Genomic DNA, 23,305 nt, shown 5'->3' with positions numbered 1-23,305 from the left:
CAGGGGACCTTGTTGAATAAATGGTCTGAATGCCTGGATTGCATGTTTCACTGCCAGCATCTCCTTTTGATTTAGGTGTAGATTCAGCTGGTCTTGTGTCCATAGGCCTTGTATACACTTGTCCACCATGTGCGCCCCCCAGCCTAGGTCTGAGGCGTCCATGGTGATGGTCTGGCTTCGATGAGGTTTGTGGAAAGGCAATCCTCTGTTCAACTGACAGGCCTGAGCCCACCACAGGAATTCTTGTTTCAGGCATGGAATTATTGGAATCTGGACTTCTAGACTGTGCTTGTGTTGAGACCATACATTCCTTAGGTACCATTGCAACTTTCTCATATGCAGTCTGGCATGCGGAATCAATATTATGCAGGATGCCATGTAACCCAGGGCTTGCAGGACTTTCCTTGCAGTAAGCGGAGTCTGTGTTGTTAATGTCATGAAATAGACTGGTAGTTGCTTTTGTTTTTCTTCTGTGAGAAAGGCCATCTGAGTTGATGTGTCCAGTTCTGCACCCAAGAATGTTATCCTTTGGGATGGTACCAGTCTTGACTTTTGCATGTTGACTGTATATTCCAAGGCTTGCAGCAGTTGTATAACCTTTTCCAAATCTTTTGTTAATTTTGTCTTGTTGTCCACTTGTATTAGGCAGTCGTCCAGGTATGGGTAAATTTGAATTCCCTGAAGCCTGCAATGAGCAATTACTGATGCCAGGCATTTCGTGAATACTCTGGGCGCAGTAGATAAGCCAAAGGGCAATGCTGAGAATTGAAAATGCTCTGATCCTGCAAGAAATCTGAGGTGTCTTCTGCAATCTGGTCGTATAGGGATGTGCAGGTATGCCTCCTTGAGATCTAGAGTCACCAGCCAAGACTCCTTGCCCAGCATGGGAAGAAGCTGCTGTAGGGTCAGCATTTTGAATTTTGGAACAATGAGGTATGTGTTCAGAGCGGACAGGTCGAGAATAGGCCTCCACTGATTTTCTTTTCTTGGTACAAGGAAAAGTCTGGAGTAAAATCCTTGTCCTTGTTCCATAGGCGGTACCTTTTCTATAGCTCTCATCCTGAGTAGGTTGTTGTTTTGTCTTAGAGCGTTTGTTTTTTGGCTTGGTGGTAGGTTTGGCATTCCTCTCTTTTTTGGTAGAGTGTGGAAGTGAAACCTGTAGCCTTTGTCTATTGTTTGTAAAGTCCATTTGTCTCCTGTAATGTAATGCCAGTTTACGGAAAATACGGCTAGTTTTCCGCCCAAGGGTGCTTCCAGTTGTTCCCTGGTAGGCGGAATCAGAGCCAAGTCATTGTGTCTGTCCTGTGGAAGTGGTTGTAGCTGAGTCTGTAGCAGTACTTCTCTGGTTGTTAGGCTGCCACTGACGTACCCTGTAGGCACCCCTGGAATGACCTCTGCCTCTTGGGCGTCTATTTCTGCCTCTCTGTGCTCTGGAGGTGTCTGGAAAGGACCAATTCTTCGAAGGCCAATTTCTGCTAAACCTCGGAGGTTGGACCTGTAAGAAATCCTTGACTGTTTGGACAGATTTTGCTTTTTCTTCCACCTTCTTTAGAACCTGCTGTGCAGGGGAGCCAAACAAACTTTGTTTCTCCATTGGAGCATCTAGGAGTTTTGACTTAACATGGTCTGGTAAGGATTGTTCTTTTAGCCAGGCATGCCTTCTAATCACTGTTCCAGTCATAGCTGATCTAAAGGAAGCCTCCAGTGCATCATAGCCACATTTTAAGAAATGGTTACTGACCTGCTGAGAGTTATGTACCAAATCCTGAAGGGACTTATGGTCTACAGGTTCAGGAGAGGACAGTTTTTTATTTAGCTGGTCTAACAAAAATTCCTGGTACTGAATCATGTGAAATTGACAGTTTAAGGCCCTGGCCGAAAGAGTAGCAGAAGTATAAACCTTTTTACCACATCTCTCTAATGCTCTAGATTCCCTTTCAGAGGGGAGAGGGTTTTTGGCAGAGGCAGCTGCTACAGCTTTGGGGCCCTGTGAAATGGTTTCAGGATCTGCAACAGGAGCCTTATACAAATGGTAGTGTGTGTCCGGGACCCTGTAATATCTGTCAGGCTTGGCAGGGGCTGGAGGGAGAGAATCAGGGGCAGTACAGGCATCATTATATGCATCATCAACAACTGTTAGTACTGGAGGAATGGCTAAAGGCCTATGCTGTGGTAAATGTAAAAAATTCCTTAGCCTTTTCCTTGAATCTGAAAAATCCTGGCCCTGCCATTGAAAATGTTCCCTCATAGCATGTAAGGTTTCCCCAAAAGAAAATTCTTCAGGAGGAGAAGCAGAAGGAATGGAGTCTTCTGCATCAGAATCCTCATAAGGAGAATATGGGCCTTCCTGAGGGTCTGAAATATCTGAGTCATCCGAAGAATAGTCTGTAGAAACAGGTTCGGGGGGTTCAGTTCTAGGCCTCTTATCTGGAGGGGGTTGGGATCCCCTGATCAAAGAAATGAGATCCTCAGCCAGGCTGAGCATTTGGGAACTAGAGGTAGGCCTGTGTGAGGGAGTTTTAGCAGGTAAGGCCTTAGAAGATTTAGCTGCTTTAGCCCTGGAAAAAGCCTTGATAGACATAGATGCAGGGGGTCTAGCAGCTCCACGTGCAGGGGTAGTTATGTCTAAAGGAATAGTATCTGATAAATCCTGGGTGCCTGCTTCAGCAGGGGTAATTTCAGTAGCAGATTCAGCCATGCTCTGTGAGGCCTTGGCTATCGGAGGCATGCTTTCGGCCGAAGGAAGAACCGAGGACTCTGTTTCAGCCGAAACAGAGACACTCGCGGTTGGCCTAACCGTGGTTTCAGCCGAAACCGCGGACCGCGAGTGTCGGTCCTTTTCCTTACGCTTTTTCGCTAATTGTGTAGTCGGAGTCTCCGACGGCATTTTGTATGCAAAAGCGGGACCAAAAAACTCCTCTGCAAACTCCGACCGACGTCTAAGCGTCCGTCGGTTGAAGGAAGCACAGGCTAGACAAGCTGATACGTCGTGGTCTGGGCCTAAACAAGGAAGGCAGTAAGAGTGGAAATCCTTATGAGGTATTTGTTTCCCACAAGTTAAACAATTTACTTTGTCTGACATCGGCTGAGGCAAGAAAGAGTCCCCAACGGGGTACTTAGCTTTTTAGAAGTCTTCGGTAGTAGAAATCTCTGGATCTGACCGACCGGCACTTGCGAACAGCTTCTGCTTCGGGCACGATGCGGCAAGAAAGACTGAGGAAAATGGCGTCGGCTGATGCCTTTATACCCGATACACAGCAGCTATGACGTCGGGTGAAGTGCGACATCAGCCGAGGCCAGACCCAGACTTTGGAATCCGGCCGACCGAAGGGCTGCCTGAGGCAGGACAACCCATATGTTAGGACTGCAGATGCATCCTTGAAGGACATCCAAAGAATGCTACCTTTGATCAATTTTATCTTTAATAGGCCAAAATGCTAGCAGAGATCCTCTAGTGCCAATTAGTTCAACTGAAAATGCTAAAGACTTGTTTAGTGAATAAAATGCTGCTTAAGACAGAGGTTAAAAAAATGAGAAAAAGAGGTTTAAGGTATCACACAATGGAAAGTCTAGCTTTGATAGATTTTTCTTTTTATTTTTTAACAGATTGCAAAATATCCCAACTCACAAATTAAAACAGTCACCCTAATGTTTATGGATATCAGCTGGGAACGACAACCCTGTGTTTCCAAATGTTAGCCAAACATTCCACTTATGCTATTCTGATGATGTTATAAGAAGAAAACAAAACCATGCATGTCCACAGCTAGTGGGGTTTGGGTTTAGTGGCCTGAAATTGTCCATAAATAGACTTAAAAGAAAAAGTCGTGGACATTCAGAATTGCCATTTAGCTGAAACACCTGATGTCCTTAAAGGATAATTTGTATATATCCCGTATCACCTCTAATACAAGAGGTTTAGGGTATTACACAGTGGAAAGTGTAGCTTTGCTAGATTTGTCTTTGTGAGTGTGTGTGTTTTCTTTTTAAAACAGATTGGCTTTTCTGTGTGACCTTTTTACTCACTGTTTTGGTTTCTGCATGTGGGCAAGCTACCTTGTATGCAATTGACAAAGTATGAAAATGACTTATGGGGCATGTGGAATGAGGCATCATTAAAATGTACAGAGGGCTTGCTAAAGATTTAGAGTCTAATAAATAAGAAATCATGCAAGACCAGAACAGCAGACAAATTTCTCAGAAGCAGTACATAAGGATGATTATAAAAGAGATGTCTTCCATTTATAAAAATACACACTCCTCCTGGGCCCATCTCATTTGCTCACTCAAAAAAAAAATGTATCTGCTTTTACTGTAGTTGTGTTTCTTCCTACTTTATTTTGCTTTTGCGTCATCTTAAAAGTACTCAACTGTATTTATTACTGCTTGGTGTACCTCACTCTAAGTCTTTTAGTTTAAGCACTTGGGCTTCAGACCAGTCGTTTTACATTAAGAAGGTTTGTGCTGTGCACTGTAGTGGCAGTACAGGTAGCTTACATCCTTCTAAGTTGGGAACTGCTGATTGAGGGCTCAGTGTTTGTTATTCTAAAAGTGTATTCATTCTGGTTTAAGCACTTGGGCTTCAGGCCAGTTATTTTACATTAAGAGGGTTCGTGGTCTGCACTCTTGTGGGAGGAAAGGCTGGACTCTGCCATTCTGAGCTGGGAATTTCTGGTTAAAGGTTTATAGTGCCTGCATATTTGTACTGCTTCTTACTAAACTGGTACACCTTGTTTGCTGTAGCATAGATTAGATCCAGGCCTGCTGAATCTAGTTTTGTTTGTATAACTTGAGCACTAATCCAGGCATTCTTTAAAGTATTCAATTGTATTTATTACTGCTTGGCAGTAACTTGATTAAAGTGTAGCTATCATTCAAAGTCTTTTGGATTAAGCACTGGGGCTCAGACCAGTTGTTTTACATTAGGAAGGTTTGTGGCCTGCACTGTGGTGGCAGGACAGGTAGCTTACATCCTTCTAAGTTGGGAACTGCTGATTGAGGGCTCAGTGTCTGTTATTCTAAAAGTGTATTAGTTCTGGTTTAAGCACTTAGGCTTCAGGCCAGTTATTTTACATTAAGAAGGTTCGTGGTCTGCACTCTTGTGGGAGGAGAGGCTGGACTCTGCCCTTCTGAGCTGGGAATTTCTGGTTAGAGGCTTATAGTGCCTGCATATTTGAACTGTTTCTTACTAAATTGGTACACCTTGTTTGCTGTAGCATAGACGAGATCCAGGCCTGCTGAATCTAGCTTTGTTTGTATGCTTGTTTGATTGTTATTTCCCTGAAACGCTAATTCCACCTAAAATGCGGATTTTCAGCGCTTCTGTGGATCCCTAGTGACATCTGCATTGCTTACTGTAATTATTTCCTTGTTTCACTTGAAAGAAAGTTACTGTTTGTCATTTTTGCATTTAAGTTACCTGTAACACATTGCATTTTCTGGCACTTGCTCACTAAAGCAATTATATAAAAGTCAGCACTAAAAAATTAAAAGCACTACACCCTCACAAACTCCCCTTGAGTACCTTGTTTCCCATTGGCCTTTTTTTTTCAATTATAAAGGAATTCCCAATACTATTCTAGCATGTCCAAAGGTCAGTTGTCAATCTCCTCTCCGGTCCAGCTGGTGAATCTGGGAATCTTGAGGCAATGTTACAACTGTCTCATGTACACAGACAACCCTCTCCTCCCAACAAATTCCAACACATGTGAGAGATGCAAACATATAGCCAAACTGGAGGCTAAGCTCTCTCAACTTAGTACTGGCGAAACCTGTCAGGAGGAGAAGGAAACCACACTCAATATAATTCCAGTCTCACATAGACCTATCACGACAGCAAACCAAACAAACACACAAATCTGCCTAAGCAGCAGAGACCTCCAAAGCAGACATCCAAGCAACCGCTACCCCAAAACAAAACACGTGCAACACACAGCTTACAAAGCCAGTGTGCTGAACAGTCACAGCATTAAGGCTAAACAACACACCTGATACACTTGCAATAGATGACTATCGTCAGGCACACTGACGTCCCACTCACCAGGCTGAACAAGGAGAAGGTCACGGTGAGCTGCCTGTCGAGCGCTAGGATCCGTCACATAACACAAGCACTCAGGTCACTCCAAGGCAAATACAAATATGACTCAGTCATTGTCCATGCTGGTGTGAATGACCTGAGACTTACCTCCCTGGACTACATGAAAAGAGACATAGAGGAGCTCTTTGAGCATGTGGCCCAGGCCGGTATGACAGTGACCTTGAGTAGCATCTTACCCTCACCAAGAATGATGCCACAATATGAAGACAAGATGATCAATTTCAACAATTGGCTTAAGCATTGGTGTCATTCAAAGGGGATCCAATGCCTGTCAGCCTGGTATGACATGCTCGACAGGCCACAATACTTCGCTAGGGACGGCTTGCACCTGTCACCCTTGGGCTGTCGGATATTAGCAAAGGCTCTTGCTACCGCCATAGTGCATTTTTTAGGCAAGAACTCAAAAGACAAACCCACCTATAGGTATCACAAGGGATAAGAAACTATGAGTAATGCTACTCAACGCCAGAAGTCTAAACCTCAAGATGCACGCACTCGAAACTCTCCTTAGCATGTAGAACATCGATATCTGTGCAGTAACAGAAACCTGGTTCAAGGCTCCAGAGAGCACACCAGCACTATCAGGTTATACCTTATACCATGTTTTTCGGCCCCAAAACTTGGACCGAACTACAAAAGGAGGGAGAGTATCAATATTCGTCAAAGATACCCACACCTCCAGGTTGGTGGCACAGCACGAAGCATCAGAGACTATCCATGTGCAACTAACAGTGGGTAAAACTGCCTTCCAGTTAATAGCCTGCTACAGACCACCCTCTGAAACCCAGGAACCCTACTCGGCCTTCCTGAGAACACTGGAAAATAAGAAGGTCTCTCCAAACACCATTATATTGGGCGACTTCAACTACCCAAACATAGACTGGGAGAATTACTCCAGCTCCAACACCCTAGCTCAAAGGTTCCTAGAATTTATAAACTCAAATGCTATGGAACAACTTGTTACCACTCCCACAAGAGGGGAAAACATACTGGACCTGACCATCACCAACATGGGGACTCTATGCTCCAGACCAGAAGTGTATCCCTCACTGGTAAGATTCACACCATAAACTAATCTCACTGGATATTCACATCCCGACCCCACCTCTGCCCAGAAAACAACAGTGAAAAACTTCTCTAAAGCAAATTTCACACTCCTCAATACCGAGGTGGAATCCTTCAAAGCCCCCGGGCCTGTGGAAAATACGGCCCAGACTGCAGAATCCTTTATAAAGACATTCTATGAACACCTTCAGGAATGCATGGATCATGCAATCCCAAATAAAACCAAGACCCAATCCTCCAAAGGCAGATGTCCTGTCTGGTGGGCCCCAGCCATAAACAAACTATACAATACAAGGAGGAAGCTACTACATGATAGAGCAAAATCCCAAAAAGGGAAGGCATCTCTGATCAGTGTTAGCAAAAAACTACGGGCACTCATAAAATCATCTAAGGCCAGCTTCGAGAGAAAAATTGCACAGGACACTAAGGATAATCACAAGGCTTTCTTTAGTTATGTTAGGAACCTGGGTGGGAATTCCCAGATATGCTCAGAATTAGTCCAAAATGACAAAAAATACACCAAACCCACAGACATTGCCAACATCCTAACTGAAAGGTTCAGCGCAAACCCCCCCCCCACCAAAAGGGCAAATATCTATCCCAGCAGAGTGCTGCCCCCCTGACATCTCAGATGCTCAGGTAAGAGCCGCCTCTCCAAAGCAAAAAACACAGCATCAATGGGACAAGACGGTGTCCCGGGCTGCGTCCTACATGAACTCCAAGAAGAGCTAAACCCAAACATAAAACTACTGTTCAATCTCAGCCTTACCACAGGATATGTACCCAAAGAGTGGCGTACAGCAACAGTGGTCCCTCTCCACAAAGGTGGTGCCTCAACGGATCCTGGAAACTATCGCCCCATAAGCCTGACTAGCTTAGTCTGCAAAGCTATGGAAAGGATCATCATGTACCTCATAAAAAAAAGATATTGGGGACCTACAGACACTGGATCCTACCCAGTTCGGCTTTGTTAAGGGCAGATCCTGCCTCTTAAACCTGGTCGATTTCTTTGAAACAGTCACCAAGGCCATTGACGAGGGGAAGGTGGTCCACACAGCCTACCTGGACCTCGCAAAAGCCTTTGATAAGATACCCCACTCGGGCATTATAGATAAGCTCACCAGCTTAAATATAAACCCCTATGTCACTAGATGGGTTGCAAATTGGCTCAAGGACAGAACCCACATGGTTAGAATTGCTGGAGCCATGTCAGACTCCAAACCAGTTACAAGTGGCGTCCCACAAGGCTCAGTCCTGGGACCACTCCTGTTCGGTATATATTTGCCGAAGGTACAGGCCAACACGGAAGGACTGTGGCTGACCAAGTTCACAGATGACTGCAAACTGAGCGCTATAATCGACTCTCCAGCCGACACAAGCATCCTCCAAAAGGGCCTCATAGAAACAGACAACTGGTGCCAGAGCCATGGCCTCAAGCTAAACGCCAAAAAGTGTATAGTCATCCCCTTTGGCAAAAACAAAGTGCCCACAAATTACCACATAGGTGGTAATCCATTAAGTACAGAAGAAGTAATTAGGGACCTGGGGACCCAAGTTGATAGAAATCTTTCATTTGATAACCACGTGGCCAAAGTGGTTAGAAAAACATTTCATATAGCCCACCTAATCATGAAGGGATTCACATCTAGATCTGGGGAGGTCATCGTGCCTCTTTACTCATCCCTGATCAGGCCCATAATTGAGTACAATGCCCCTTTTGGGATGTACCTTACCAGACACCTGCAGCAACTGGAAAGACCCCAAAAGTACCTCACCAAGAGGATCAAAGGGCTCAAACAGATGCCATATGCTGCCCGGTTAAAGAAACTCCAGCTCTACTCAGTGGCATACCACCTACTCAGAGGCGATCTGTGCCTGACGTATAAAGCCATGTCCAACCCAGAATTAATGGACATGCTTTACCTCAGAAAATCCAAATCCTGTCGAGCTATGCGCTCGAGAGACTTGAACCTCAGCACTGAAATAAATAGGACATGCTGGAGGGACAGATTCATAACCTAGAGGCTCCCTTCACTCTGGAATAAAATCCCAGTCCAGGTTAGGCAGAGTCCCTCATTGACTCTCTTCAAGAGGAATCTTGATGAGTGGATGGGGGATCGTAGTTTACTCCGGGTATCACTTCTGTGTCACTGTTAGACAGAGGCACAGTATACTAACCTCGAAAAAGGGCATAGCAGAATTAATTTAAAATGGGTGGCGAAAGCCAAACACACTCTGGCTAGGCTTATAAATGCCCTAGGGCAGATAGCCTAGTATGAACCTATGAACCTATGAATAATGAATTGAAAGGGAGATAGTACACTGAAAAACCTACTTTAATTTGTAACATGAATTATCATGAGAAAGATTCACACTTTTTTGACAACAGTGAGAGCAAGCATTGCAAGAGAAGTACAGGAATTGAAACAATATGTATTCCTTTCTTGTCTTAAACTGGCACCTTGGAAAAGACGGAAGAAACATATCCTTTCTATTTCCAATGAATCTCAATAGACCGAATGACACAAAAGAGATACTCACATCCTTGGACTCCATAAACATACCATATAGAAAGCAACCACAGCAGAAATCACATCAGGTTACGAGTACCCTGGACAACCATACAATGGCTACAAAGGGTTGCAATAAATGTAGGTGCTCAGGATTGCACATTAACTTTAACAAAACGTGGTAACTAAATGATGAAAAAAAAGAGAAAAGTGCAACTTAATGTCAATGTCAATTTATGTCCATCTTTACTGAACAAAAGTGAATGCAAGAAGTTAAGAGATCCAACTGAATAACTCAAAAGATCTACTGTTTTTGTTACACAGGGGACAACTTTTTTCAGATGGAAAAAGTGTTGTGCTTGAATAACCAAAACTTACTGTTTTCTGTTCCCTACCAAAATCCATAAATTTTTGGCCAATTCTCCTGGCTGCCACAGATTTTTGTCTTTACAATCTTTACTTCCAATATGACCACTTATCAAGAGTAATTTTTAAAAGTTCTTCCTAATAAAGAACCCTTAACTACTAAAACAGACTATAACAGTTTTGCTTGTGAAATTAAAATACATAATGGTACAGTATTTTTATTGGGCTATAAATTTTGAGATTTTAAGTATTTTGCTTCAGATTATTTAAGTTTTTCTGCATTGCCGCCTACTTTTGAGCATTTTCTGGCTTGTTAAACTTGATTTCTGTGTTGCTAACTGTATTTAGAACACAACCTAGAGCTGATTACTGAATTTCCTGCCTGCACTTATTTTTAAAATCGTTTTTTTTCCTTAAAACTTGCATTTTATCTGTCTCTGGCCAAGCACTCAAGTGTAGAGTCATTTACTGCACTGTTCTAACTTGTTGATACTTGTGAACCTCTGCTTTCCTTAACAAAAAAACAAAAAAAATCTTGTTTTTTTCCCACTTTTCTGAGATTTAAAAAAGTTCAGTTACAGATTTGCTGTTCTGAACTGTTTGTAAGTTTCTTGGAGGTCATTGTTTGCTTGGGCTAAATGGAAGTCTCTGTGTTCATCAGTGGCAGTGATAAACATTGAGCAGCCTGCCTGCCCCTGTGGGAGTGGTTACTGCTTTGAAACTGAAGTTTTATTGGCCATTTTGGGTCAATTCCAAACTCTTTGATCTCCCTCTCTTAAAACCCTGTTTTGTGCGGTTTTGTACGTTTTTGCGCATAGCACAACATCAGGCAGCGCCGCCTAATTGGTTTAATCTAATTCCTGGCTCCACAAAGTCTGCTCTATCTCTCAAATTAAACACCATATTCTCATTCTAAGGCCCCTAACTGGCCCAAATAAGTAATCTTACAAGTTATCCAAATAAGTAATCTTACAAGTTAGCACTAATAAACCATAAGCACTACTTACTCTTTATACTCTCTACGATTACCTTGTCCCCTATTGGTCCGTTTTAATTCAGTTCCCTATATTACTCTAGCATGTCCAAAGGTCAGTCAATGGTTTCCTCTCCAGTCCAGCTGGTGAATCTGGGAATTTTGAGGCAATGTTACAACTGTCTCATGTACACGGACAACCCTCTTCTCCTCCAAACAGGTTCAAATATATGTGAGAGATGCAACCATATAGCCAAACTGGAGGCTGAGCTCTCTCATCTCAAAACTGGTGTAACCAGTCAGGAGAAGAAGGTAACCTCACACAACACAATTCCAGTATCACACAATCCCACCACAACAGCGAACCAAACGCATAAAAACACAAAAACATACTTGGAGGCTCTAAATAAAAATCTACCTAACCAACAGAGACCTCCAAAGCAGACATCCAAGCAAATGCGACCCCAAAACAAAACACGTACAACACAAAGCACACAAAGTCAGTGTGCCAAGCAGTCACAGCCCTTAAGGCTGAATAACACACCTGATACTCTTGTAATAGATGACTCTATTGTCAGACACACTGACATCCCGCTCACCAGGCTGAATAAAGAGAAGGTCACAGTGAGCTGCCTGTCGGGTGCTAGGATCCGCCACATAACGCAAGCACTCAGGTCACTCCAAAGCAAATACAAATATGACTCAGTCATTGTACATGCTGGTGTGAATGACCTGAGACATACCTCCCTCGACTACATGAAAAGAGACCTAGAGGAGCTCTCTGATCATGTAGCCCAGGCCGGTATGACCCTGACCTTGAGCAGCATCTTACTCTCACCTAGAATGATGCCACAGTATAAAGACAAAATGATCGATTTTAACAATTGGCTAAAATTTTGGTGTCATTCAAAGGGGATCCAGTGTCTGTCAGCCTGGGATGACAGGCTCGACAAGCCACGTTGCTTCGCTAGGGATGGCTTGCACCTGTCACCCCTGGGCTTTCGGATATTGGCAAAGGCTCTTGCCACCCCCATAGTGCCTTTTTTAGGCAAGGCTCAAAAGTCAAAACCACCTCGATAGACAGCACAAGGAACAAGAAATTCTGCTAAACGCCAGAAGTCTTAACCTCAAGATGCATGCACTCAAAGCTCTCCTCAGTATGGAGAACATCGATATCTGTGCAGTGACAGAAACCTGGTTCAAGGCTCCAGAGAGCACCCCAGCACTACCAGGTTATACCTCATATCATGCTTTTCGGCCCCAAAACCCGGACCGAACCACAACAGGAGGGGGAGTTTCCATATTTATCAAGGATATCCACACCTCCAGGTTAGTGGCATTGCACAAAGTATCGGAGACCATCCATGTGCAACTGACAGTGGGCAAGACTGCTTTTCAGTTTATAGCATCCTACAGACCACCCTCTCAAAGTCTGGAATCCCACTCGGCTTTCCTGAAAACATTGGAGAACATGAAGATCTCTCCGAACACCATTATATTGGGCGACTTCAACTACCCAAACAGACTGGGAGCATTACTCAAGCCCCAGCACCTTAGCCCAAAGGTTCCTGGAATTTATAAACTCAAATGCTATGGAACAACTAGTCACCACTCCCACAAGAGGGGAAAACATACTAGACCTGATCATTACCAACATGGGGACTCTATGCTCCATACCAGAAGCATATCCCTCATTGGTAAGATCAGACCATAAATTAATTTCACTGGATATCCACATCCCGACCCCACACCCAGCCCAGAAAACCACAGTGAAAAAAAAACTTCTCAAAAGCGAACTTCACACTTCTCAAAACCGAAGTGGAATCCTTCAAGGCCCCAGAGCCAGTGGAAACTACGGCCCAAACTGCAGAATCCTATATAAACGCATTCTACGGACATCTCCAGGAATGCATGGATCATGCTATCCCAAACAAAATCAAGACCCAATCATCCAAAGGCAGGTGTCCAGTCTGGTGGACCCCAGCCATAAATAAACTGTACAATAGGAGGAGGAAGCTACTACATGACATAGCAAAATCCCTAAAAGGGAAGGCATCTCTGATCAGTACTATCAAAAAATTACGATCCCTCATAAAATCCTCCAAGGCCAACTTTGAGAGGAAAATTGCACAGGACACTAAAGACAATCATAAGGCTTTTTTCAGTTATGTTAGGAACCTGGGATGCAACTCCCAGACTTGTTCTGAGTTGATTCTAAATGACAAAAAATACACTGAACCTACAGACATCGCCAATATCCTGGCAGACAGTGCAAACTCCCCCCCCCCCCAAAAGAGAAAGCATCTATCCCGGCAGAGTGCAGCCTCCCAAACATCTCGGATGCTCAGGTGAAGGCCGCCCTCTCCAAAGCAAAAAACACTGCTTCCATGGGACCAGATGGCGTCCCGGGTTGCGTCCTACATGAACTCCAAGAAGAACTAATCCCTCAAGTAAAACTGTTGTACAATCTCAGCCTCACTACAGGATATGTGCCCAAAGAATGGCGTACAGCAACAGTGGTCCCACTCCACAAAGGTGGCGCCTCTGCAGACCCTGGAAACTATCGCCCCATAAGCCTGACTAGCCTAGTCTGCAAGGCTATGGAGAGGATCATCATGGAAGGTCACTAGATCCTACCCAATTTGGCTTAGTCAAGGGCAGATCCTGCCTTTTGAACCTGGTCGACTTCTTCGAAACAGTCACCAAGGCCATAGATAAAGGGAAGGTAGTCCACACAGCCTATCTGGACCTCGCAAAGGCATTTGACATAATACCCCACTCGGGCATCATAGATAAGCTATCCAGCCTAAATATAAACCCCTATGTCACAAGATGGGTTGCAAACTGGCTCAAAGACAGAACCCACAGAGTCAGAGTTGCTGGAGCCATATCAGACTCGAAACCGGTCACAAGTGGCGTCCCACAAGGTTCTGTCCTGGCACCTCTCTTGTTCGGTATTTACTTTTCTGAGGTACAGGCCAACGTGGGAGGACTATGGCTCACCAAGTTCGCAGATGACTGCAAACTGGGCGCCATAATAGACTCTCCAGCTGACACAAACATCCTTCAAAAAGGTCTCGCAGAGACGGATAACTGGTGCCAGAGCCATGGTCTAAAGCTAAATGCCAAAAAGTGTATAGTCATACCCTTTGGCAAAAACAATGTGCCCAGAAATTACCACATAGGTGGTAACCCATTAAGTACAGAGAAAGTAATTAGGGATCTGGGGACCCAAGTTGATAGCAATCTCTCCTTTGACAACCACATTGCCAAAGTGGTTAGAAAGACCTTTTACATAGCCCACCTCATCATGAAAGGATTCACATCTAGATCAAGAGAGGTAATCGTGCCCCTTTATTCATCCCTCATCAGGCCCATCATAGAATACAATGCCCCCTTTGGGATGTACCTTACCCGACACCTGCAGCAATTAGAAAGACCCCAAAAGTACCTCACCAGGAGGATCAAGGGACTCAAACAGATGCCATACGCTGCTCGGTTAAAAAAAACTCCAGCATACTGCCTACTTCGAGGCGATCTATGCCTGACATATAAAGCTATGTCCAACCCAGAATTAATGGACATGTAAATATAAATCCCTTAGAGCCACGCGCTCGAGGGACTTGAACCTCAGCACAGAAATAAATAGAACATGCTGGAGGGACAGATTCATAACCCAGAGGCTCCCTTCGCTCTGGAATAGAATTTCAATTCATGTTAGGCAGAGCACCTCACAGACTCTCTTCAAGAAGAATCTTGATGAGTGGATGGGGGATCGTAGGTTTGTCCCAGGGATTACTTCCGTGTCACTATTAGACAGAGGCACAGTAAACTAAACTTTAAAAAGGGCACAGTATACTCAAATCAAGGGATGGCGTAAGCCAAACACAATCGGGCTAGGCTTAAAAATGCCCCAGGGCAGATAGCCTAGTATGAACCTATGAACCTATAAAAGATATTGTAAGCCTTTATATAGCCACTAATGACACTGATGGTTTGAATGCTATGGTAATATTTATTGGGAAAGGGATCTAAAATTAATTGCATCCTTGCCTTATTACACTTTTGTTTAATGCGCAATTATTTGCATTTGAGGTTTCCTTCTAAATACAGACCAGGGGCACAGAAATGGCCGCTCAGTTTACACTGGCCTATGCTAATATTTTCAAAAAGCCTGTAAATTGGGACTTTTTCTTTGTAATCCTTCTTTTAAAAATGATGGTGGTTTTATAAACATTTTACAGACAAACTTATTTGTGATGGGCTACCTGGTGACTATTTCTTTTTTGGAGCAACTCAATATAAACTCCTATAATCTGAAATTTTCTGGAAAATGGAATACCCATAGAATTAACTGGAATGGTTGGCACCAGTCCTTTCAGTAATTATTGCACAACACCTCTAAAATTCTCCTCCATCCATCTAGAAAGCATACACCCCCATATGATTTCTTCTTTACCCTGAATGAAATTCATATGGCTTACACTAATACTTCTTTAGTGCCGATTTTCAAAAATAAATACAAAAATGTACAGATAAGACCACTATAAAAGGATTAGAACAGTCAACAATTTAACTCATGTTCGGACAATTTCAAAGGTGTAGGAATAAGACAGTAAAATCAATTTATGCAGGATCCTGACATGGACAAATGCACAGGAAGAGTTGGAAGCTGACAAAATGCACTTTGCCACTAATTATAGATATGTTTCAGCTTGCTTGGAAAAGATTGTTACAGCACTGGTGCCTGGTACAGGAGACTCTACACATTTGAATACCATTCCTAATAAAACAAAAAAGGCTTTAATTTTGGCAATGCACCAAACTCTATAAGTTCCGGTTACACCGCTCCTCAAGTGAATTGATGAGAGTAATTTTACCTCATGGGAATTGCTCAATGTGTGCTTACATGGTGAATTTTCATGGTTCAAGCATTAAATTTGTAAATACAGTAAAGGGTACTTGAAACTCAATCAATGATCTACATACTCTTTTGCAAAGGCAAACCAAGTAAATTCTCAACAGGGCAAATGAACTGAAATTTACAACCGACACGAATAGAACATTTATACACAACCAAAATAGGCAAAGAAATTCATACTGTATCCACACACTGACAACATTACTACTAACCTTTTCGAACAGATTAATGAAAGTGTGCTGGCTACACCATTCCTTTCCAGGAGAGATAATGTTGAATTAGCAGAGATGGAATAACTACTGATTTTGAAAATACAGAACTTCAGCACCCAATTAAACTGATTAAATTTTGTTAGTGTAATTTACTACTTTTAAGAATGTTACATGACTAGGCCTGAAGCTGTACTTTACTGTTTGGACATACAATGTTTAAGTGTGATTGGTTGAATGATACTGTTATACAACTAGAGCTGAAACTGTATTTTACTGTTTGGGCATATACTATTTAACTGTATTTGGCTGAATGATATTGTATGACTAGGCCTGAATCTATACTTTATTGTTTGGGCACACAATAATTGTGATTGGCTGAATGACACGGTTATATGACTAGAGCTGAAGCTGTACTTTATTTGGTTGGACACACACAGTGTTTACCTGTGATTATCTAAATTATATTTAAACTCTACAGTGAACTTTATGGTCCCTTTGAAGATGAAGTGACAAAGGTGTCAGTAGCTGGTTATGTGAAAAAAGAATATTCTATCCAGCTTAGTTCTGTACCTTTACACCTTGTTAGTAAGAAATGAAGTATTTTTTTAATAGAAAGATTTTCCATATACCTCATTTCACTCAAACAAGTTCAATTCACAGTAAACAAAAGCCTGCACACATCCTGCACTTTTTCTGTTATTTGACTAAATCAAGGCATACCTGTTGACTGGAAAACCCCTGGATTACACAAACAGTAGCGCTGTGCAAATGTTTCCATCATGCGGTCGATTTTTTGAGCCTCTCCAGGTAGACGAAAGCTCCAAAGGAACTGCCTATAAAGAGTTCACAGCACAATTTGTCAGAGGCAAAACGGTTATGATTCTACTGAAATTGAATGAGTTTATCAACTTTAAAGGTTACATGGAAGGTAAACATGACAAGCCCCAAAATGGCACTATGCAGGAAAACTGTTAAAAACAGCAAGCTGATGCATTACAACTACATAAGAAAGTACAAATGTATTACTATACTCACCATTAAGAGCAAACATGAATAAAGATATCACTGCACTGCCACATGAATACATAATGTGAAGAGGAAATGGCTGAACATAGACATCAGTCCCCTGGCCTAATCCTTTTCATCTAATCTCTTCTATTGTGCATGTTAGATGGACTTCAGCAAAAACAGTGCACTACATGTACTCATTTTGTTTTTGTGCCCAAGTAGCAAACAGAGAAAAAGTATACCAATAATCGCTCATATGAGAGAAGGCTAAACCAAAGAGTCTAAGCCAACCTATGTAAATACATAAAAAACTAAAAGTAAATTATATAAATTCACCAGAACACTACTGTATACTTCCACCTGCAACTGTGGTTAAAGTAAACAAACAAAAATACATTACATAATGGTTAACCTCTGCAGTATAACAGCAGCCAGCAGTAACTCAGGAAATATCTGCATTCACATTCTACCAAGCCTGACACACACAACATGCAACACCACAGGGCAAGAGAAGAGGACCCCATGCTGCAATTAGCCTGTTATTTAGACATATGTTGCCATCTGTGGTTTTACTGCAAGGATAGCCAAGTGATGACTCAAAACATTAATGAGAAGAGTACCAAACCGTGCACCCAAAAATGGATTGGTGGTCTACAACAGGCCCTTCAAAACAGACAAAGCAAATTTCACTCAGTTTCTTGAATAGACAGTCAATCACAGTGCCTAGAAAAGAGACAAACTAACAGAACAGCCAATATGTAATTCTTAGAAAACATGCATATATCCACCCAGCAGTTTCACAAGCACTTTGGATAACACTTTCTGATGACTCTGTTGGCTATCCAACAGATCTCAAGTTGTGAAAGTTACTGGTCATCTTTCTGAATGCAAAATTGTAAGTGAGGTACCACAGGATTCAGCAACAGATCTACTCCTATTCAGCAATTACCTTGCAGATATCCAAAAGCATTATCCATGAAGTATGGCTGGCCAAGTTTGCTGATGACTGCAAGCTGGACAATGTTATACACAAATTAAAAAAACTACTCCAGCAAAGGCTGGAATATGCACACAGTGGATATACCAAAAACGGTCTCAAGCTAAAAGTGTAGAGTAATGTAGTGTAGTAGTGTTTGGCAAAAAATGTCTACATGTTATAATTGATACTCCTCTTTGGCAGACATGAGCATAAGAGACTTCAGTACTTGTATGGACAACTCTCTCTCTCTCATAATCATCATGTTTCTACCCACAGTCAAGAAATCCATCTATCTGTCCCAGTTAAATTCCAAGGGAATATCTTCAAAATCCAAAGAGGTCATCCTACCACTGTACTTTTCCCTTATCAAACCCATTGTTTATGCCCACTTTGGAATTTTCAAGACCAAGCATATCGCTCAACAGGAAAGGTCACAAAGATTTCAAGTCATGAACCTATGAACCTAATACACTTCAAGGCCTTAAACCTTTCAATTATCCAGTAGACTATATAACTCTCCTTAAACTCAGTACCAAAGTAGCTCCACAGTGTCTTTGCTGAAAGAGATAGATGGGCCAGGCAACCCACTAGGTTAACAAAAAATTAAATATATAAACCCATACAAAAATACAATAAGATACATGGGCATAAAACAGTTGAGATATACACCTTAACTGTGGGAGGACACAGATATAAAGTATACAGGTACCAATTAATAAGAAGTTATGAACTTACCATAACGTTCCATCTGAGTAGATAAACTTGTCAGCAACCTATGGGTTATCAGATCCATATCAGATCCGAGCCGGCAGCTTCCAACAGCTAAGATCTGAGCTCCAAGCTCCTCCCCCTTACCCATAATCCCCTGCTATCCCTTCTTGACCTCAGATCGAGTTTGCTTATCCATAAACCATACGATACCAAGAACCACCTCCATACTCTAACCTAGAGACAATCCGCCATGAAAGCAGGAGTCCTTTGAACATCCATATAGGTTAGGGGGACAGAGGGAGGGACGGTTGCTGACAAATGAAGTTTATTTACTCAGATGGAACGTTATGGTGAGTACATAACTTCTTAATCTGAAGTAGTTAACTTCATTTGTCCATCAACCTATGGGACAGAGTCCCCAGCTACCCGATTCTTGGGAGGTCCTCATGGAAGGATGTTCCGGAGCACTGCAGAGCCAAAGGATGCTCTCCCTCTGGAAACAATATCCAACTTGTAATGGTTTATAAATGTATGAGATGAAGCCCAAGTGGCTGCTGAACAAATGTCATCCAATGACACCCTAGATCGAACAACAGCAGAGATAGAAATCGACCGAGCAGAATGGGCATGGACTCCTTGAGGTGCAGGCTGGCTAGAACTCTCATATGCCAAAAGAATACATTGGGAAATCCATCTGGACAATGTGACTTTTGATACAGGTTTTCCCAAAGAGGATTTAGCAAAGGATACAAAAAAACTGGTCTGATTTCCTGTGAACAGCTGTCCTGTGCAAATAGAATCTTAGTTGCCTATGTACGTCTAGAGAGTGCAACTTGTATTCACCTTTGTTCTGATATTTTGGAAAGAAGACTGGTAAATTAATAGATTGGTTGATATTAGACTCCGAAGCAATTTTGGGCAGAAAAGAGGGATTGGTCCTGAGTGAGACTCTATCTTTGTGAAAAATCAAATACGGTGGCTTGGCGCAAAGGGCTTGAAGCTCAGAGACCCTTCTGGCCGAAGTTATGGCAACAAGAAAAACTGTCTTCCAAGATAAGTATTTCAGATCCACCGAAGTTGCAGGCTCAAAGGGAGGAGCTGTTAGAGACTGAAGTACAAGAGTTAAATCCCAAGGAGGGACTGCATCTTTTACCGGAGGTCTTAGTAGGAAAGTGCCTTTTAGGAAGGTCTTACATAATTTGGACGAAGAAACACAAGCGAAAAACAATTTATTGAAGGGCTTTTCGTCAGTTCAATAAAGCTGACTTCATTAGAAACTTTCTGATGAAGTCAGCTTTATTGAGCTGACGAAAAGCGCTTCAATAAACTTGTTTTGCTGAGTGTTAACTGCCTTCCTATGCTTTGTTTATAATTTGGATGAAGTCAAAAGGCCAAGATAACTGCCAACATGATGAAGAGAGATTGCAGCCAACTGGACTTTGACCGTAGGAGAGCTAGCACCTTGGTCGAACAATGCTGACAGAAAATCTAGTACTGCTGGCAACGGAGATGTAAAGGGATCTAAGTTCTGATGCTCCACCCAAATAGAAAAACGCTTCCATTTGCTATTATAAATTCTTCTAGTAGATGGCTTGTGAGCGGCTACTAGAATAGCCTTGACAGGGGACGAGATACTGGGAGTCCTAGCTATCACTGGAACTGGATCAACCAAGCTGTGAGCTTGAGGTAGTCCAGATTCGGGGTTGACAGGCCTGATGGGTGAGAGATCAGATCCGGGATGGGATCTAGAATCCATGGGGGATTCACTAGATGAGACCATAGATATGGGAACCAGGCTTAACGAGGTCAGAATGGGGCAATGAGCATTATTCTGCTCCCCAACCATCTGACTTTCTGTAAAAACTTTAGCATCAGGGGCAGAGGAGGGTAAGCATAAAGTATACTGGGTGGCCGAACATGCACCAGAGCGTCTCTGGGGGATTCCCTGGGTGGGGGAATTAGAGCGAAGTAGTCGCTGCACTTTGCGTTCGTAGGAGGCGTGAAAAGATCGCAACGAGGTTGACCCCATTTGGAGAAGATTTGCTTCGCTACTCTGGGGTTCAGAGACCACTTGTACGGTGAGAGGATGGTTCGACTCAGTCTGTCTGCCAAGATGTTGGACCGTCCCGGAATGTGCGTCGCTATGAGAAAGCGTTTGGTGGACATCGCCCATTCCCACACTCTCATGGCCTCCCGACATAGTGGATAGGACCTGGTTCCCCCTTGTTTGTTGATATACCAGACGACCGACATGTCTGTCTGGATCACAATTGTCCCCAAGAGAAGAAGGCTCTGAAGTGCTTGCAACGCCAAAAGCACCGCTCTCATCTCTAGGACATTGATATGCAATGAGGTCGCCGAATGGTTCCACGTGCCTTGGACGGTCCTGCCCAAGCAGTGCCCCCCCCACCCGAGGCAAGAGGCGTCCGTGGTCACCATGGCTAGAGGAGGGGACAGAGAAGGGGCACCCCTTCTGGAGGTCCGGGGGCTGGAACCACCCATAAGAGGGCTTTCCTGCACACCCTGCTGAGAGGAACGGGGAAGCTCAGGGAATGTTGCAGGAAGGACCACTGGACTTGCAAAGTCCATTGAAGAACTCTCATGTTTAAGCGCGCCATGGGTAGTAGGTTGATGGTTGCCGCCATCGAGCCTAGAGCCCTCAGGACCAATTCTGCAGGGGGAGCTGGGGATTGCAGAAAGGCCAGTACATGGAGTTTCAGAGTTCGTAGCCGGTTGAGTCAAGAAGGCTAGAAGCTGGTTTGTGTTCAATCTGGCTCCGATGAAATCTAGGATTTGAGTTGGAAGAAGGGAAAATTTCCCGATGTTGATAGTGATCCCCAGCCGGGGAGCTAGATGGAGAAAGTAATCCCTGGCAATGCATAGTAGATGCCTGGTGGGGGTGGTCAGGAGCCATTCATCAAGCTACGGAAAGATCTGAATTCCCTGGAGTGTCAGGTGGGCCGCTACAACAGTTAACACTTTGGTGAACACCCTGGGGGCTGTGGTGAGACCAAAGGGAAGGACCCTGAATTGGTAATGGCTGGCTCCCAGCCGGAAACGGAGAAACCTCCTGGACCGTCTGTCCATCAAAATGTGGTAGTACGCATCCTTGAGGTCTATGGAGCACATCCAGTCATTCTCCTGCAGAAGGGGAAGAACGGATTGAAGGGTGACCATCCAGAACTTTTCTTTGGCTACTGACAGGTTTAGGAAGGACAGGTCGAGGATTGGTCTTAGGTCCCCCGCCTTTTTTGGCACCAAGAAGAACCTGGAGTAAAAGCCTGATCTGGACTGGTCAGGGGGGACGTGCTGGATTGCTCTTTTTTCTACCAGCCGGAGTATTTCCTCGGCTGCCGCCTCCCTTTGATTGGGTGGGACATCGGGGAGGCTTCGGAACTGAGAGGGGGATCGAGAAAGGGGATCTTGTAGCCTCTGGATATGATCTGAAGCACCCAGTGATCTGTTGTAATGGACTCCCAAGCTGCCAGGTGCCTCGAGAAACGCCCCCCGACTGCCTCCAGAGTGAAGCAGTCGGGTAACCCTTCAGGGTTGCTGCTTGGGCCGATCAGAGAAAGGTTCTCTGGACCCAAAGTTCTTCGGGCCCCCTCTGCCTCTAGGGCGGCGTCCACCCAGTCCTCCTCTGCCTCTGAAGGACAAGGGGTCCGGAGCGAAACGGGACTGTTGAGACTTCCGGAACCACATCTTCTTCTGCCCCTTTTGGTTCCCGGAGAAGGACCTCTGAGGAGCAGAGAAGCGGACTCCGACGACAGACGTCTTCCCATCTTTCTCACTCTGGACCAGTGTGTCACATACGGTCTTGCCAAAAAGGGCAGAACCATCAAACGGGGCATTTGCGAACGACGCCTTAAAGGGTTCCGCGAAATCACAATGATGGAGCCATGCCTGTCGCCGTAGGACGACGCTCGCTCCGCTAGCTCTAGCGGCTCCTTCCGTGGCATGGGATAGTAACCGCAGAGATGTATTGGAGATAGATTTGAGAGTGGCCATTCGGGTAGAATACACTTTCTTGTCCTCTGCCGACATGGACTCTGGGGGGCGACTCAGCGTATTCTTTGACAAGATCCCGCTGGAGCCATATCACGTGTGCCATATAATTCAGCGACCTCACAGAAAAGGTGGCTAAAGCGAACACCCGCTTCCCGGGACGGTCCATCACCCGAGACTCCTTGTCTGGAGGATGGACCGAGGAACTCTCCTGGGCCAGTTCCCTTTTGGTGGCGGCCGCCACCAACATGGCATCTACCGGGGCTTCCTTGCTCCAACATGACTTGTCCGAAGGGGGGCTGAGAATTTTGTCCGGCCTCTTTGGAATGGGCTCCACAGTGTCTGGTTCCTTCCATGCCCTGGTAGTAATCAGGTCTGCCAGGGGATTGGCGGGAGGGGACACCCAAGAGGTAGAAAGGCCTGCTTCAAATGCCTCCAGAAACACAGACTCATCAGAG

The 23,305-nt window shown here is 44.0% G+C and overlaps 1 protein-coding gene across 1 annotated transcript in view; it reads right to left on the bottom strand.

Annotated features, from left to right (window-relative positions):
* Nucleotides 1–23,305, bottom strand: part of CYTH2 (cytohesin 2) — a 1,422,969-nt gene that overhangs the window by 900,752 nt on the left and 498,912 nt on the right. The window contains exon 6 of the mRNA XM_044079709.1: nt 16,865–16,977. Coding sequence (XP_043935644.1) covers nt 16,865–16,977 — 113 coding nt within the window. The remainder of the gene's footprint in view (nt 1–16,864; nt 16,978–23,305) is intronic.

The sequence above is a fragment of the Protopterus annectens genome, chromosome 1.part1 (assembly GCF_019279795.1).
Source record: "Protopterus annectens isolate FY-2018-M chromosome 1.part1, PAN1.0, whole genome shotgun sequence".
Taxonomy (NCBI): domain Eukaryota; kingdom Metazoa; phylum Chordata; order Ceratodontiformes; family Protopteridae; genus Protopterus; species Protopterus annectens.
This window is presented reverse-complemented; position numbering and strand designations above follow the sequence as displayed.